This window comes from Sciurus carolinensis, chromosome 5 (assembly GCF_902686445.1).
Source record: "Sciurus carolinensis chromosome 5, mSciCar1.2, whole genome shotgun sequence".
NCBI lineage: Eukaryota > Metazoa > Chordata > Mammalia > Rodentia > Sciuridae > Sciurus > Sciurus carolinensis.
In genome coordinates this window covers 124,509,004-124,525,549 of record NC_062217.1, presented here as the reverse complement: position 1 = coordinate 124,525,549, position 16,546 = coordinate 124,509,004, and the positions used below count along the sequence as shown (strand labels likewise).

The following is a 16,546-nucleotide window of genomic DNA, read 5'->3' as shown; positions in this document are numbered from 1 at the left end:
TGAGTCCAAAATCAGTATCATTGGGCTGAAGTCAAGGTGTTGGCAGAGCTATACTTCCCAAGAGGCTGTAGGAGAGAATCACCCCCTTGCCTCTTCTAGTTCCTGGTGACATCCACCTTTCCTTGGCTTGTGATTGTATCACTCCAATTTCTATGTCTCAAGGATCAGATGACTGTAGATGTGTGGGTTTGTCTCTTTGTTTTCTGTGGCCACATTGCCTTTTCTTCTGTGTGTTGTTCAGATTTCCTTCTGAGTCCCTCTTATAAGGATACAGGGGATTACATTTAAGTTCACCTGGATCTCTAGGATAGTTTGCCCAGCTCAGATTCCTTAATTTAACACGTCACTTTTTTTTCCTTTTTCAAAATAACGTAATGTAATATTGGCCAGCTGCAGGAATTAGAGTGTGGTTATTTTTTTTTGAGGACCTCTGAGTTAACTAGTGTCATTATCATTATTCTGAAACTCAAATACAGTAGGATAAAGCAAATAATTATGTTAATGTCATTAGGAAAATGTAAGGGAAAACATACATAAATGTAAAATTTAAAACCCTCTAATCCCAAATTTGAATTGGAAATATCAGTATGAATGTTTTCTTAAAAAAAAAAATTATTAGCCTTGTCCCACTGAAAAACTAGAGACAGTACTCAATCTAGTAGCAATGAGTATCCCTAGTACCCAGGTTGTAGTCTCTAAACTTTTCCTACTAAAAATGATTAGAGGGTCTGGGGTTGTGACTCAGTGGTGATGCACCCGCCTAGTGTGTGTGGAGCACTGGGCTTGATCCTCAGCACCACATAGAAATAAATGAATAAAAGAAAAGGCAATGTGTCCATCTACAACTTAAAAAAAAAAAATAAAAATAATGATTAGGGCTTCTTGAAGAGTAGACTGTCCAGATCTGGGCAAAAAAAAAGTACACAATGAACCTGGAATATCTTGTTATATAAAATGGCAGAGAGGCCTGGAGATGTTGCTCAGTAATAGAGCATTTTGCCTGGCGTCCTCAGGACCCTATGTTTAATCCCCAGGACTGGCGGGAGGAGGGTGTCAAGGAAAATAGCAAAGATTTCTGAGGTTGTGTGTAAACAACAGCCACTATGAAGGTGCTCCTTTTGACCAAAGGGGGGAATAAATTGAGCGTTAATAAGAATAAGTACAGTAGTCTGAAATGTCTCAAATGTGTTTAAATCCTTTGAATTTTAATTCATACAAATAATTAAAAAAATTCATTGCTCATTTTGTCTGCTAGGGAATTAGCTCATTTTGAATAGTGGTTTAAAAAAGAAAATCAAATGTTATAACTTCTCTATATAAACTATACTTCAGGAATACCAGTGTTGATAATAACATATCTCTCAGGAAATATTCTTGATAATAAAGAGTGATATAATTAGATGTAGGTGTTATCAGTCATAAAAAAAGAAAAGGCAGTCCACTTTATGTGTTTCCTAATAGAAGTGCAGAAAATATTTATTGATATTCTTGTCCAAAAAACCTGGATCTGAACAAGAATCTTAATACTGATTTTTTTTTTTTTTTTTTTTTTTTTTTTTTTTTTTTTGGCAAGGTTGGTAGGTAACCATTAACACTGAGGAGTTTCTATTGGCAAAATCCAGACAGTTGGAAATTTTACAATAAATTGCTTGATTTCTTCAACAAATAAACTCCAAGGAGAAACACAGGTAACATGAGGAAGGGGAGGCTTATAGATAAAGAGACATATCAGCTGATTATATTCGATGGACCTTCTTTATATACTGATTTGAACAATCAAACTATAAATATTTTGAGACAATTGAAAACTCATCCAGTTATATGTATATTCAATATTGGGAAATTATTAAAAATTTTAGATACAACGTTGATATGTGATTGTGGTTTAAAAGAGTTTCCTCCCTGGGCCTGGGGCTGTAGATTAGTGGCAGAGCACTTGCCGAGCCCATGTGAAGCACTGGATTTGATCCTCACATAAAAATAAAGTTTAAAAAAAAAGAGTTCCCTCCTTTTTTTTTTTTTTTTTTTTTTAAACTAATAATGTATTGGCATCTTTGTAAGTTAAAGAAGAGATCTGTGAATTTGCTTTAAGATAACCTAAAGGGAGGTCATTAGAGGAAAGGAACCAAGGGGGTGGGGTGGCCAGGAAGTGCTAGGGAGTAATATTGGCCAATTATGTTATATTGTGTGTATGTACAAATATGTAACAAATCTCATCAGTATGTATAACTATAATCCACCAATAAAAAACGTGGGGAGAAAAAAAGATAACCTAGGGAACATAGTGGTTGTTGTGGATAGGATTGACCATGACTCGATAATTGTCGAATCTGAACATGAATAACATGAATGGTCTTTCTATTAGATTAAACCATAAGATAATTTTTCATAGATTAAAACAATTTTACTAAGACATGGAGTTACAACTAACACTGTTCTCTCTACTACTGAATATGTTTGAATTTTTCTGTAATTAATAATTACAAAACAAAACCGTAAAAGCATTTAAGAGACAAGTGGAAATTTTAACTCTGACACATGGCTACTAAGGGATTATTCATTTTTTTCATGTATAATGACACTTTTTAAACAGCCGTGTTAATTATTTTAACAAGTCCTCATGGTTTTAGAGATACATGCTGTAGTATGTATGAATTTAAATGACGTATAATTTCTTATTTGCTTCAGAATAATCCAGTGGAATGAATCGGAGTGAGAGAGTAGTAAAGAAATAGAATTTAGCCCTGTATTGATATTGAAGCTGAGTGATGAGTTTATCTTTACTTTTGAATAAGTTTGAAATTTTTTATAATTAAAAGTTTAAAAAAGAAAACCAGGACTGGGGTTGTGGCTCAGTGGTAGAGCTCTTGCCTCGCATGTATGAGGCACTGGGTTTGATTCTCAGCACCACATATAAATATATAAATAAGTAAATAAAATAAAGGTTCATCAACAACTAATAAAAATATTTTTTTTAAAAGCCAGGGTTCAATCAGGTATGTTAACTCTTTTTTACTTACTTTTTTTTTTTTTTTTCTGAGCAAGGAGCATCTCACTGAGCTCCTAGGCTCTTGTGATCCTCCTGCCCAGTAGCCAATACCATAAGCCCTCACTGCTGCACCCAGTTCTGTGTTAACTCTCAACATTTATCCTATTATTTTCCATAATAGGATTATATTTCCATACAAGGGGATTTCTATGATACCTGGAAAGGATTTTTTATTTTAACTTTTTTTTTTTTTTTTTTTTTTACTAGGAATTGAACCCAGGAGCAATTAACACTGAGCCACATCCCCATCCCCTTTTATGTTTTTATTTTGAGACAGGATCTCACTAAGTTGCTGAACTTGGGCTCCTCCTGCCTTAGCTTCCCTAGCCACTGGGTTTACAGGCATGGCCACTATGCCTGGCATGTATTCACTTTTGATACCTTCACTTGGTGTCAGAAAACTACTGCAAGTTTTCCATTTATGAAAGCAATACAAAGCATAATTTTAAAATAAATTTAAGTAAAAATTAATTGGCCTAAAGTATTTCACAAATAATAGTAGTGGTAGAATTCAGAGATGAGATAAACTGTATGTTGTGAGAATGAAGTTGGAGCCTTTACTGACTGTGCAAACAGTGAAATGAAGAAGCATTTACTATAAATGTTGTATATTTCACTAATATCCACATTTTTAATACCTGTCATAAATCTCTCTGTGTGGTTGTGTTTGTGCCTGAGTATCTTGAAAGACTTTGAAACTTACCAGAAATTACAGAGGACTTTTTTTTTTCTTTCTTTTTTTTTTATCATTACAGAATGTCATACCCAGGCTATCCCCCCACAGGCTACCCACCTTTCCCTGGATATCCTGTAAGTATTGACACTTAAAACTAAAATAATTCACATCCTTGAAACAGGTGTTATATAGGAGCAGCCTGTTGCAGATCTTACAGATGTGCTGGAACAGGGTTATAAATCAAATGTCCAAAGGTACCAAATAGAATTAGTGAGTGAAAGCAGGTGCTGTAGGGAAACTATAGAGGCAGTTTTCATCTATGGGAAGTTAGTGGCTACACAGCTCTAGCCTGATACAGCTATGCAGGGAGATAGTTCCAGTGTTGCAAGATATTTCAATATTTCAAGAAAGCCAGAAACTTATATTTAGTGTGCAGTGGCCTGAATTTTTAAAATTCTAAAGTTTTGGAAAACAGTAACTGATATATGAGCTTATAAAACATGTAGGTAAGCTAAACCCATCCAATGAATCCCTGGTTTTTAACCATTGTGTTAGGTTTAAAATAATGAAGAAGGACTTAGATAATTTGCAGTAGATCAGAGGGTCCTGGACTTGTTGAGAGCTGTACCACTCTGAGGATGAAATCCATAGCTGAGGCATTCATAACTAAAAAGTGCACATTTCAGTTTAATATTCATAAGTGTGTTAGAGCTGTTATCTAACCCTAGGGGACTATAAAGAGGGGCTTATACAGGTGAATGATCATATGTGGATCTTTGTATGAAATGAATATGTAGCTCTCCTGAATTTGTCATAGGAGGGATGAGAATTACTAATATGTCCTCAAGTCTGTACTGACCTGTATTCTGACAACCATTTCTGTCAGGCTAATTGCTAAAATAAACAACCCTCAAATCTCCATGATTTAACACATATATCTTGCTTGCTTCAGTTTCTTGGAAGCAGTGACAGGGCAGGGGTGGCAGGGAGGAAGCCTTTTTTCTTATACTGCTTCAGGTTCCCAGGTTCCTTCCTTGTATTGATTTTACCATCCTCTCACACCTTCAAGTCTTTCACTGGATCCTCTTTGGATGGGAGATGAAGGAAGAGAGAGAACATGGAGGACTGAGTAGAGGTTTTTAGTGGCCAGGCTAGAAGTGGCATGCATCACTTCTGTCTGCTTTCATTCACTGGTATTCAGTCATGTGGTCCTGCCTAACTGCAAGGAATTCAGGAAATGTAGTCTAGCTTTGACTGAGGAGAAAGAGTTTGTTTTGTTTATGGATATCATCAGTATTGCCCAGGCTGACCTTGAACTCATGGACTCAAATGATCTTCTTATCTCATCCTCCTGAGTAGCTGGGAGTACAGGAATATGCCACTATACCTAGCTAGAAAGAGTTTATTAAACACATTGAAGTCTGCCACTTGTAGATGTCTGTCTGAACTAAAATCCAAAATGTTACACCTTGTGAGTAATTGAATCACATATTTTTCTTTAATCTTATGCAACAGGTCCAGTTGTGTTGTGTCTCTTGAAATAGAGAGGAGTGTCTCTCATATTTGCAGATGCTAGGAAAATGAAATCATCATCTTCGTTAGTTGTTTTTGAAGCCTTGGGGTTGGTAAGAACCTGGTTCTTTCAAATAGAGAAATGGACCCCTCTTGCCTGATCCAAGTAGAATTAAATTTAACTAAATTCTGAAAAGTGTCTGAGAAATTAGTATAGCACTTATAAAACTAGTGTAAGATGCTAGGACTTCTAATAAGATTTTTAAAAAGTAAAATAACAAGCTAAGCGACTTTGATGGTAATTTTTGTTCTTTTTTTAAAATATGGGTCATATTTCTCTGTGATCATATTCATTTAAAATTTTTCTGATTTTTCAGCCTGCAGGTCAGGAGTCATCTTTCCCGCCTCCAGGTCAATATCCTTATCCGAGTGGCTTTCCTCCAATGGGAGGGGGTGCCTACCCACCAGCACCAAGTGGTGGCTACCCGGGAGCTGGAGGCTACCCTGCATCTGGAGGTTATCCAGCCCCTGGAGGCTATCCTGGTGCCCCACAACCAGGGGGAGCTCCATCCTATCCTGGAGGTGAGTTATGGTTTGTGGAATTAATAGCAATTCAGGATTGCTGAAGTACTTTTTCTTTTATCTCTTTAATTCCTCCTTGTTTTATAAGAGGTCAGAGTTGTTCTTAGTTAACACTGGACAGTAAGAGTAAATACCTACCTGGCAAAGTGGAAGGATAAAGGTCCTCAGGGAACATGAAAACTGGGAGCAGTCTAAATAATTCTGTGGAGGGAATTTGAATAAATTTCATGGTAATGATGGGGCAATATGTAACACTCTGCTAGATTATTTTTTATTTATTTATTTATTTATTTTTTGTGGTGCAGGGGATTGAACCCAGGGCCTTGTGTTTGCAAGGCAAGCACGCTACCAACTGAGCTATATCCCTAGCCCCACTCTGCTAAATTATTTATAATTCCAAGAACTAAGGTGCTTTCAGTTAGTATGACTTTAACCTTTAGAACAGCTTTATTTGAAGGTTTTTAAAAAGAAGAAGGAAAAAAAACCCTTAGCAATTTGTATGGTACATTAATAAGGAAAATGAGTGTAGTTAAAAAATAATAATAAAATAATAATAAATTAAATAATTTATTTTTGGTACCAAGGATTGTACCTAGGGATGCTTAACCACTTAGCCCCAGCCCTTCATTGTTATTTTGAGACAGAGCCTTGCTAAATTGCTGAGACTGGCTTTGAACTTGTGATTCTCTTGCCTCAGCCTCCCACGCCACTAGGATTAAGGCATGGGCCTCCTTGCCCAATTTGTAGTAAAAAATTTTAAGGAGCTGGTGACAAACTGAATACTAGACACAGGGACTGTTCTTACAGCATTACTAGCATATTTTTCCACTGTTAACAATAGATAACTGAAGTTTTCTCTACAATCATGAGAACTTTCACTATAGCTTATTGAACTATTTTTTAGTTCCTCCAGGCCAAGGATATGGAGCCCCACCCAGTGGGGCAGGATTTTCTGGTTATCCACAGCCACCTGCACAGACTTACGGTGGTGGTCCAGCTCAGGTCCCACTACCTGGTAGGTATCAGCTAGCTGTTCAGAGAGAAGCAGTAAGATGATACTGTGAATTTTTCAATTGCCATTGAGAGAACTCAGTTTATGTTTGTGATAGTCTTCAGTGATTATGTATTTCTATAATTTTAAATATCTGGTTTCATGAAACATAATAATTTAATAGACGTGCTTAATCAGTAAAATGGGGATGCAGAATCACTTTTTCGATTTAAAAGTATCTCTGAAAGCCAAAAAGAAAACCTTTTAGGAATGTCTGTCCACTTGTGTGCTATAAATGAAAATGCCCCTGAAGCTATAACCTGATAACCGTTCCAGGTGGAATCAGAATTAAATGTGGGTCAAATGTAAAAATAAATAAATAAGTATTTTGTTAGTGTTATGTAGAACAAGAAATATTAAAGGTTCTATGACCCAAATTGATTTTAGAGTTGTATCCTAGTGTGTCATCCTGTGATAGCATGAATGTTCTCCTATGTTTTTATATTGATAATGATCATTGTTGTTCTGAATAATTGTCATATAACCTGTTTTTGTTGATGTTGTTTAATATTTAGGTGGCTTTCCTGGAGGACAGATGCCTTCTCAGTATCCTGGAGGACAAGCTCCTTACCCTAGTCAGGTATTTTTGTCTCTACCTTTGAAATTTAGTCTGGGAAACTGGAAAATGCCATAGAAGGGTACCACTCCTTTGCTGATGTTAGAGGTTTCTGTGAGGCAGAGGAAGTGGTCTATTACAGTAACTTGACTTTAATCTTTGCTTCTGATAGATCCCTTGTTGTCTTTTGTCCATCAGCTTTTAGTATCCTGATAACTTCGGTAAGACACATATAGATCCTTCTTACAGATAATGATGCTTGTAATTTTATTCTAGAGATTCGCTTGGGCTCTCAGCATTGGTTTTAGTTCTTATTCCTATTTCCTGCCCTTACCAGCAATTAAAACTATGAACTTGGGTCATTGGGTGATTGGAATTTCTGACAGTGATTTATGAAGGGTTGTTTTGTTTCTCACTTTTCCATCTGTACTTTCCACTCTTCTTTCAGATCAATACAGAATCCTTTCCTTCCTATCCTGTTTTTTCTCCTGTTTCTTTGGATTATAGCAGTGAAGTGAGTAAAGTTTTCTAATGTTCTTCAATCACTAGATCCTCTCTACATGCCTCTAATTGTTTCTGGTTTCTCATGCATTTTTCTCTCATCACTTCCTTGAAAGCTAAACTATATGGATTTTATCGTTTTGTCACTGTAGTGCTGGGCAGGGCTTTTAAACATGGTAGGTGGTTAAGTATGTTGCATCAATTTCTTTGTAGTCCCAGAAGGTTTCCCATGTATATGTATATGAATTCTTAATCCCATCTCTATAGATATCCTGCTTTATTATATTTCTTTTTGGTGGTGCTGGAGATTGAACCTAGTGTCTGAGCATGTGAGGCAGGCATTCTGCCACTGAGCTATACCCCCAACCCAATAGCTCCTTATTTTAATACTGCTTTATTATTTTTTTGTGTGCTGTTTTTATTTTTTTATTCTCTTTAGATATAGAGACAGTAGAGTATATGACAGAGTATATTTTGATGTACATACATGGAGTATATCTTATTATAATTAGGACAATACTGTTTATTCTTAAATTGCTTTATTATTTTATAAGCAGTACACTTTTATCTTTTTTTATTGATTTTTCCCTATTATATATTAATAAAGGTCTAGGATTTTCAAGCTTATTTTAGACTGGGGTGTAGTACAGGAAGAGAAATACCTTAGTGAATCATTTTGGCTCACTTTCCTGATTTGAGAAATTTGAGATCCAGAGAGGTAACTCTTCTAGGGCCCACAGCTAGGGAAAGGCTCTTCCGACTTTCAGATCAGAGTGTCTCTGTTACACTGTGCTGCTTTGCCAATACAGTAGATAACATTACTCTGAAGCATGTAGTAAATGGCTTTTGGTCCTTTTTTTATTATTAAAGTTGATTATTCATCATATTATAAATCTATGATCAATCACTTTTGTTATGAGAATTTTGATTTTAGTTTATGTAGACATAGCTTTAAAGACATCATCTTATAATTCAACATTTTTTTAACACAAAACACTAAAATTAAAATATATACACATATACAACTTATTTTGTGTAACAATTACCACCTTAAGCTAGAACTAAAATTAATAGGTAGACCTAGAAGCTTTGGAGGCTAAGACAGGAGGTTCGCGGGTTCAAAGCCAGCCTCAGCAACTTAGGCCCTAAGCAACTTAGTGAGAACCTGTCTCTAAATAAAATATTAAAAGGGCTGGGGATGTGTCTCGGTGGTTAAGTGCCCCTGGGTTCAATCCCCAGTATTTAAACAAAAAAAAGAAAGAAAGAAAGAAATAGGTAGAAGTTAACAGAGCAATAGATTGTGGAAGAACTTTTATTTGTACTTTTTTATACTATCGGAGTTCGAACCCAGAGGTGCTATACCACTTAGCTACATCCCCAGCCCTGTTTGTTTATTTTTAAAATTTTTGAGGCAGAGTCTAGCTAAGTAGCCCAGAACGACCTCAAACTTTTGCTCCTCTTGCCTCAGCCACCAGAGTAGTTGCGATTGTAGGGATGCACCATTGTGCCCATCTGGCTGGAAGAGGTTTTAGGAGGAAGTAGAATAGGCAATCATGTGAGGCATGTGGTCCATCATTGAATTCCTCATGTAGAGGTTGATTGATGTGACTGTAGGTGTGCATGTACGTGTGTATGTGTCTGCATAAAGGAAGACAAAAAGAAAAAATGGTCTCTTATGTGGGTAATTGGGATAGCTAATCTCTTTGATCCAACTCTAATTCTGGTAGTTATTCAGTAGGAAGGTTGAAATCAACTGGGTACTAAAGGGGGGTGGGGACTTTTTTTTTTTATGTACAGGGCTTGAACTTAACCACTGAACCACATCCCCAGCCCTTTTTTATTTTTATTTTTGGTACTGGGGATTGAACCCAGAGTGCTTAACCACTGAGCTACATCCCCAGCCTGTTTTATTTTTTATTTTGAGACAGTCTCATTAAGTTGCTTAGCGCCTTGTTAAGGTGCTTAAACTGACTTTGAGCTCACAGTCCTCCTTCCTCAGCACCTAGAAAAGGGAAGGACTTCTCTTAGCAGACACAGTGCTGAGAAATCTCCCCTAGAGTTTTGATTGTTAAGAATATAGACTGCTTTCTTTGAATTCAGTATAATTCCTGGAGGATGATAATATTCTTGAAGATTCATTTCTAAATTAGCCTTTCAACATAGAATACATCAACATTTTTCTCTACAGATGAAAAATAGAATATTTATTTTTCTTTTAGAAAAAAGAGGAAAGCAGTGGGAATCATCAAATAGTGCATGTTGGCAGTTCATTTCTCTAACTGTTCTGATCAGTTTATTAAACACAAGGTCTTCTGCCCTTCTAAGGATTTAGGCAACAGTAGCTATATTAGTGGATAGTATCTTAGTTTGTTGATACAGCAGGGCTTATGTAAGAACAATATGTTGAAATTTTTTTATACTTGAATATTTGCTACAAGTAGAATAATTAATAGTTTTTCCATAAAATCATTATAGGAATATTTGTTAGTATTCTGCTTATGTTCTTGGCTTAGAAACTAGTAAGTGGGAGGAATTATTGACCATAAAAATATTATCTTGGTATTGTGTCCCAGTGGTAGAGTGCATGCCTAGCATGTTCAAGCTTTGGGTTTATTCCCCATTGCTGGCAAAGTAAGGTTTTCTTGTTTTGTTTTGTTTTGTTTTTGCGGTGCTGGGGATTGAACCCAGGGCCTTGTGCTTACTAGGCAAGCACGCTACCACCTGAGTTATATCCCCAGCTCAGTAAAAGTTTTCTTGAAAGGCCATTGAAAGATGGTCATGTCCCCTTCTCCCCACGGACTTTGACCCAGGTTTATTGTTGTATTCTGTAAGTATAATTTTAAATTCAGTTTTAGTGGCTTAAAAAGCAAGTTTGATCATTTATATTTTGAAATAATATTGATTGCATGTTTTAATGATAATACTTTGAAGATAGTAGGTAAAATGAAACATATTACAATTAAATATTTTGACAAATTCATGGAGTATTTACCTTGCTTCATTCCATCCCTTATAAGCCTGACTTACAACATTTTAAAGAAAACTACCTAATTGTTTTATAGCATTGTATTTAAGATGAAATACTGTTACCCAACCTCAGATCTTATTTAAATTTTACCAGTTGTCCCAGTGATGGCCTTTCTGGTTCAGGATCAAATCCAGAATGAAACACTGAATTTATTGTCAATCCTTCAAGGACTCTTTAATCTGAAATAGTACTTCAAGCTCTTGTTCATGACCTTTACACTTTTGAAGAACACTGTCATTTATTCTGTAAAACGTTTCTTAACTTGGGTTTGTTTGATGTTTCCTCATGATTAAATTCATGTTTTCCTTTTTGGCAGGAATACCACAAAAATGTTGTTTCCCTAGCATATCATATCCATATTCCATTACTAGTAAATTATTTTGATCACTTATTTAAAATATTGCCTGCTCAGTTTCTCTGCTACAATAATAATACAAACTGTGCAGTTATCTTGGTTCTGGTTATACTTTTTGTCTCCTAATTTTAGCATGCTTGAAAATTCTTGCCTGAAACAGTTATTACTATGGTATTTGTCAAATGGCAATTTTTTTATTTCCATATAGATTTGTACTTTAAAAATACTGTCCATGTTTTGCTCTCTGGTTTCTTTCCTTATAAAATAGATGAAGAATATTGTACCTTTCAGAATCTTTAATCCTCACTCTTTCATTTTGTGGTTTTAGTATAAAACATTTATTTTTAATAATCAGGGCCTTTGGAGGAAACGAAGAGATATTACCAAAATTATATTACTAGTTTGAAAACTTCTTGGGCTGTTATGTCTATTTGACTAAAGCCATATTCTGCCTTTAAATCAAACATTTTCATTCATCTCACACTTATTTAGGGATCAGTTCTTTTTACTTCCTTCTAGCAAAAAGGAAGTCAATGCATAAGAAGACTATAACTTTAATTTCACAAGTTTGACCCTTTTGTCTCCTTGAAGTTTGGTGTCTGACTCTATTGGTAGGAGAAAAATCTGTTCTGAAATGGGATAGGTCTTTCCTATTTGTTCCAGAATGAGCCCTGGTAACAAAATGTTCATATCCTTGACTTTAAACCCAAACGTTGACCTTCTTGCCTAAAGAGTGATATCAGGAGAATCTTTAAGTTGCCTTATTATCAACAGAGAATCCTGATTTGGATCTTATATTTTGTTCTCAGCCTGCAGCTGTGACTCAGGGCACTCAAGGGACCATCCAGCCAGCTGCCAGCTTCGATGCTTTGAGAGATGCAGAAATTCTCCGTAAAGCAATGAAGGGATTTGGTAAGGAAAACAGATTTTGTCTTTTATAAGAAATTAAAGCAATTAACTCTGAAGTAAAATAAACCTTATGTCATAAACCAAGTTCCTGTGGCAGCCTGTGTGCCCATGCTTCATTTTATTTTGTTGCATACTGCCTTGTAAGCCTTCTATGCAATGATCTCCAGTAGCACCCAGCATAGATTTCATCCTTACTTAAATGCGTATGGTTCTTCCAGGGACAGATGAGCAGGCAATCGTGGATATTGTGGCCAGTCGTTCCAATGATCAGAGGCAAAAAATTAAAGCAGCTTTTAAGACCATGTATGGCAAGGTATGGGTTTTTGTTTTTGTTTATCCTTTTCTCGAGTGAGCACAAGCAGGGGCAGGTAGACTGTATTAATTTCAGATTGGATGCTATGTTTTTATTAGTTCCTTTAGTACAGTGGAGAAACAACTAGTTTACAGACTCAGGAGTGGTGTATTCACTATGTATTTCTCTTAAAAGCCTTTTTCGTTCTGGAGAAGTCCTTGATCTCATAGTCATAACTTATACCGTCTTGTGTGTGAGAGTTGTTCAGTAGAAAGTAAATTATCAACATAATCAGTCTCCTTATAGTGGAATTCAAGGCTTATTACATAGCCCCTGCCTAATTCTTGGTCCTTGGCATGTTCCTTATTAAAATTATATGAACTTCTGGCATATGTTCGCCTTCTATTGCGTTCTCCTGTCAGTGGCAGCCGCTAGCAGCTAAGCAGGATGCAGATAACCACTGGCGCCTGGGTCTCCCCTGATTCCCGCTGTCTGCTCCCCACCATTTCCGGAGCTCACCTGTATGTCTGTGGTTCTACCCAATTGTTTGCATATGGGCTGGCCTGGCGGGTGACCCCCTTTGGCAACAAATACATACAACAGACCAATCCCCTCACTCTGGAGCGCATCATCAACCTGTACCCTCTTACCAATTATACTTTTGATACAAAGGAACCCCTCTATGAGAAGGACAACTCTGTTCAGCCAGATTTTAGCACATGAAGGAGGAATTTGATAAAATTGGAATGAAAAGGACTGTAGAAGGGGTTCTGATTATACATGAACACTTACCCCATGTGTTACTGCTATATCTGGGAAATCTTTCTTCAAATTACCTGATGGTGAACTTCACCTAGGAGAAAATAAAGTTAAAGGACTAACACGAGACACTAGGTCATCAAGATGGAGTCCTGAAAGATTGGGTCATTGATTACTGCATTGGTAACTGATGGAGACCAAATTTTGAACCTCAATATCGATACATTCCTGTACACATTCCAAAGCCTAAAGAACATAAGAAATTGTTTCTGGTTCAACTTCAATAGAAAGCATCGTTTGCCGTCCCTAAAACTTATAAGCTGGTAGCTGCACCATTGTTTGACTTGTGTGACAGTACACCAGCATATGGACCCATCATTTCTCCTCTTCCTCAGCTGTTGAACATGTTCAATTTTAGATACAACTGAGTACCTGCAGCTGAGGAGAAATAAAAGAAGCTGTTTCTGTGAGCACAACTATACACAGTGTAGAAGAATAAACATTTGAGTAAAGTTTTTTTGGTTTTATCCCTTTCCCAATCCCTAAATTGCCACCTGCTTTCTTTTTTTTTTTTTTTTTTTTTTTGGGTGCTGGGGATCGAACCCAGGGCCTTGTGCTTGCAAGGCAAGCACTCTACCGACTGAGCTATCTCCCCAGCCCCCCCACCTGCTTTCTGTTTGAATAGTAAAGTTAATATGAGGAACTAGAGAGTGAAGTAAACAATTGTTGTAGTATTTATTTACTTTTGGTTGTACTCAAACTTTTTTGTACAACATTAAAGAAAGCAAACTTAAAAAAAAAAAAAAAATTACGTGGAGCTGGATGTGGTGGCGCATGCCTGTAGTCCCAGTGACTTGGGAGGCTGAAGCAGGAGGATCTCAAGTTCAAAGCCAGCCTCAGCAACTTAGGGAGGCCCTAAACAACTCAGTGAAACCCCATCTCTAAATAAAATACAAAAAAGGGCTGGGGATGTTGCTCAGTGGTTAAGTGCCCCTGGGTTCAATTCCCAGTACAAAAAAAAAAAGATTATATGGAAATACTTGCCATTCTCTGTGGTCTCTAATACTTTTGTGTTTTGTACCATGCTATGTTCCTAGCCTATTACACCTTTTTTTTCTGCATGACCAACAACTTCAAGACTGGGTTTGAATATCTACTACTCTGGTATTTCTGTCATTGCTCTGGGCAGAATTTAACTGTTCCTTCCAATCTGGCCCCATAGCACTTCGTAAAACCAATCACTTTGTATCACCAATCTCATAGGACCCCCCCACTAAAACAACAACAAAAAAAAAAAAAAAAAACTGCGGAACTTCCCTAGGACAATCCATGTTGTGTTCATCACTGTGCCTACACTTCCAAGTGTGCAATAGCAAGTAACTTCTTAATATTTGCTGAATGGATGATCATTGATTAAATCCAGCAAGTCAAACAAGTGCCATCCTTCTTCAGATTTAATGAGAAAAACTGAGCAACACTGCTAACCTATATATACAGGAGTCCTCAAAATTTCCTAGTATCTTCTGCATCCAGTTTACTTTTCTCAGAATGGGGTAGTGGTTCCTCAATCAAGCCTTGCATATTCTACTCTGCCTTTCCCTCTGCCCAACCCAGATTCACTACTACTGTTACTTTTTTTTTTTTTTTTGGAGGGCAGGTGCTTGGGATCAAACCCAGGACCTCATGCATGCTAGGCAAACACTCTACCACTAAGCCACATACATATCTTTATTCTTAAGATTGAGTGTGCAAACACAAGCCTTAGACTTCCTTAAATAAGTTCAGTATCAGATTCACTTTTCTTAGATTTTCCATGTTAGGAATTTCAGACTTCTTTAAATAAGTTCAATATCAGATTCACTTTTCTTAGATTTTCCATGTTAGGAATTTCTTCAGTTCATATCTAGTCAGTGCTATGCTATCTTGAATTTTCTCAGATATTGTGTTAGAATTAAAACTAAACTTACAACCTATTTTCCTTATCCTGGCTGTCTTGTCTCTTGACTTATTAGTAAAATGATTCTTCTTGAATACTGTGGAGTCATTTTTGACTCCATATTTATCAATTAGCCAGTGCATATTTATTCAGGACCTTCTATATGCCAGGACTGCCTTGTCCTAACAATTTTATTTACTAAGTTTTATTCTATAAAATGACTTTTTAAAATGTCTTTTGTATACTTTGTTTATTTCCGTTGCTACTGCCTAAGTCCAAGCTTGCCTGCCTGCCTTTCTTCCTGTCTCTTTCTTCCTGTCTTTCTCCCTTTTTCTTTCTCTCTCTCTCTCTCTCTCTCTCTCTCTCTCTCTCTCACTCTCACTCTCACTCTCACTCTCTCTCTCTTTTTCATGATGCTGGGGATCAAACTTACACTAAACAAGTGCTTTACCTCTGAGCTACACTCGCAGCTCAAGTCCAGGTCTTTATTACTACTTAACTACATATTTCAATAGCCTAAATGTTGTCATGTATAGCCTATTTGTTACCATGGTCCATCCTGCATTTTGTTGCTATTTATATCAATACTATCTTCTTGCATAAAAGTTTCCAGTGGCTCCTCCCAGAAAGTAATCCACGATTTAGTTTGCTATGAAACCTTCTTATCTAACAAAATCAGTTGTCTTTATTATTCTATTGAGCAATCTTTGCTCATTCTTGCCTAGTGATTCTCAAATGTAACTAAACACCATCAAGAATTTTAGAACTTAAAAACACAAAGAATTTCTAAGTGTTAGCCCTGGACATGAATTTTTAAAGAAGCTGTATGGATGATTTTAATGCTGGGAACCACTCCTCTTTTCCTTGTTTATGTTCTATCTTTCTGCCTGAAATACCTTTTTTCTTTGCCTGCTAATTGTCTTAAGTATCTGCAAAATCTGAACGAAAAGCTTTTTCTGAGCTCTCTAGTCCTTTAAAACTTTCATGTTTCAACTTTTTCTGTTTATTTCTGTGCTCCTTGTCTGGTGCTAGAGTACGAGTTGGCATGTATTCTCTTTTTAGATGTTTATCTTTCCAAGTGAGAGCAAAATGATGATGACTTCTACTTCCTCATAGAACCAGTTTTTTGTACTAAGTAAATATCTGTTTATCATATTGTTAATCTGAGTTTTTATTTATTCCTTGTATTTCTTATCTTTGAACTGCAGAATTTCTCAAATGTTCATAGATTGAATAATACTTATCTGCTCCAATGTAACACATTTCCAACATATGTATTATTTCTTAGTATATCTATCAGATTTGCTAATTTCAGATTTGAAATTTAGGTTTTTCTAAAG

General features: G+C 36.3%; 1 protein-coding gene and 1 pseudogene across 3 annotated transcripts in view; both read left to right on the top strand.

Annotated features, from left to right (window-relative positions):
• Anxa7 (annexin A7) overlaps window positions 1–16,546 on the top strand; it is a 33,797-nt gene that overhangs the window by 9,941 nt on the left and 7,310 nt on the right. Inside the window, exons 2-9 of one of the 3 annotated variants that reach the window (XM_047554090.1) lie at window positions 1,574–1,688; window positions 3,805–3,859; window positions 5,615–5,819; window positions 6,724–6,834; window positions 7,386–7,450; window positions 7,875–7,940; window positions 12,120–12,222; window positions 12,438–12,532. In XM_047554090.1, coding sequence (XP_047410046.1) covers window positions 3,806–3,859; window positions 5,615–5,819; window positions 6,724–6,834; window positions 7,386–7,450; window positions 7,875–7,940; window positions 12,120–12,222; window positions 12,438–12,532 — 699 coding nt within the window. In that variant the 5' untranslated portion in view covers window positions 1,574–1,688; window position 3,805. The remainder of the gene's footprint in view (window positions 1–1,573; window positions 1,689–3,804; window positions 3,860–5,614; window positions 5,820–6,723; window positions 6,835–7,385; window positions 7,451–7,874; window positions 7,941–12,119; window positions 12,223–12,437; window positions 12,533–16,546) is intronic. The other 2 variants (XM_047554091.1, XM_047554093.1) reach the window with 2 other exon arrangements.
• On the top strand, window positions 13,035–13,767 carry LOC124985402 (cleavage and polyadenylation specificity factor subunit 5-like; annotated as a pseudogene).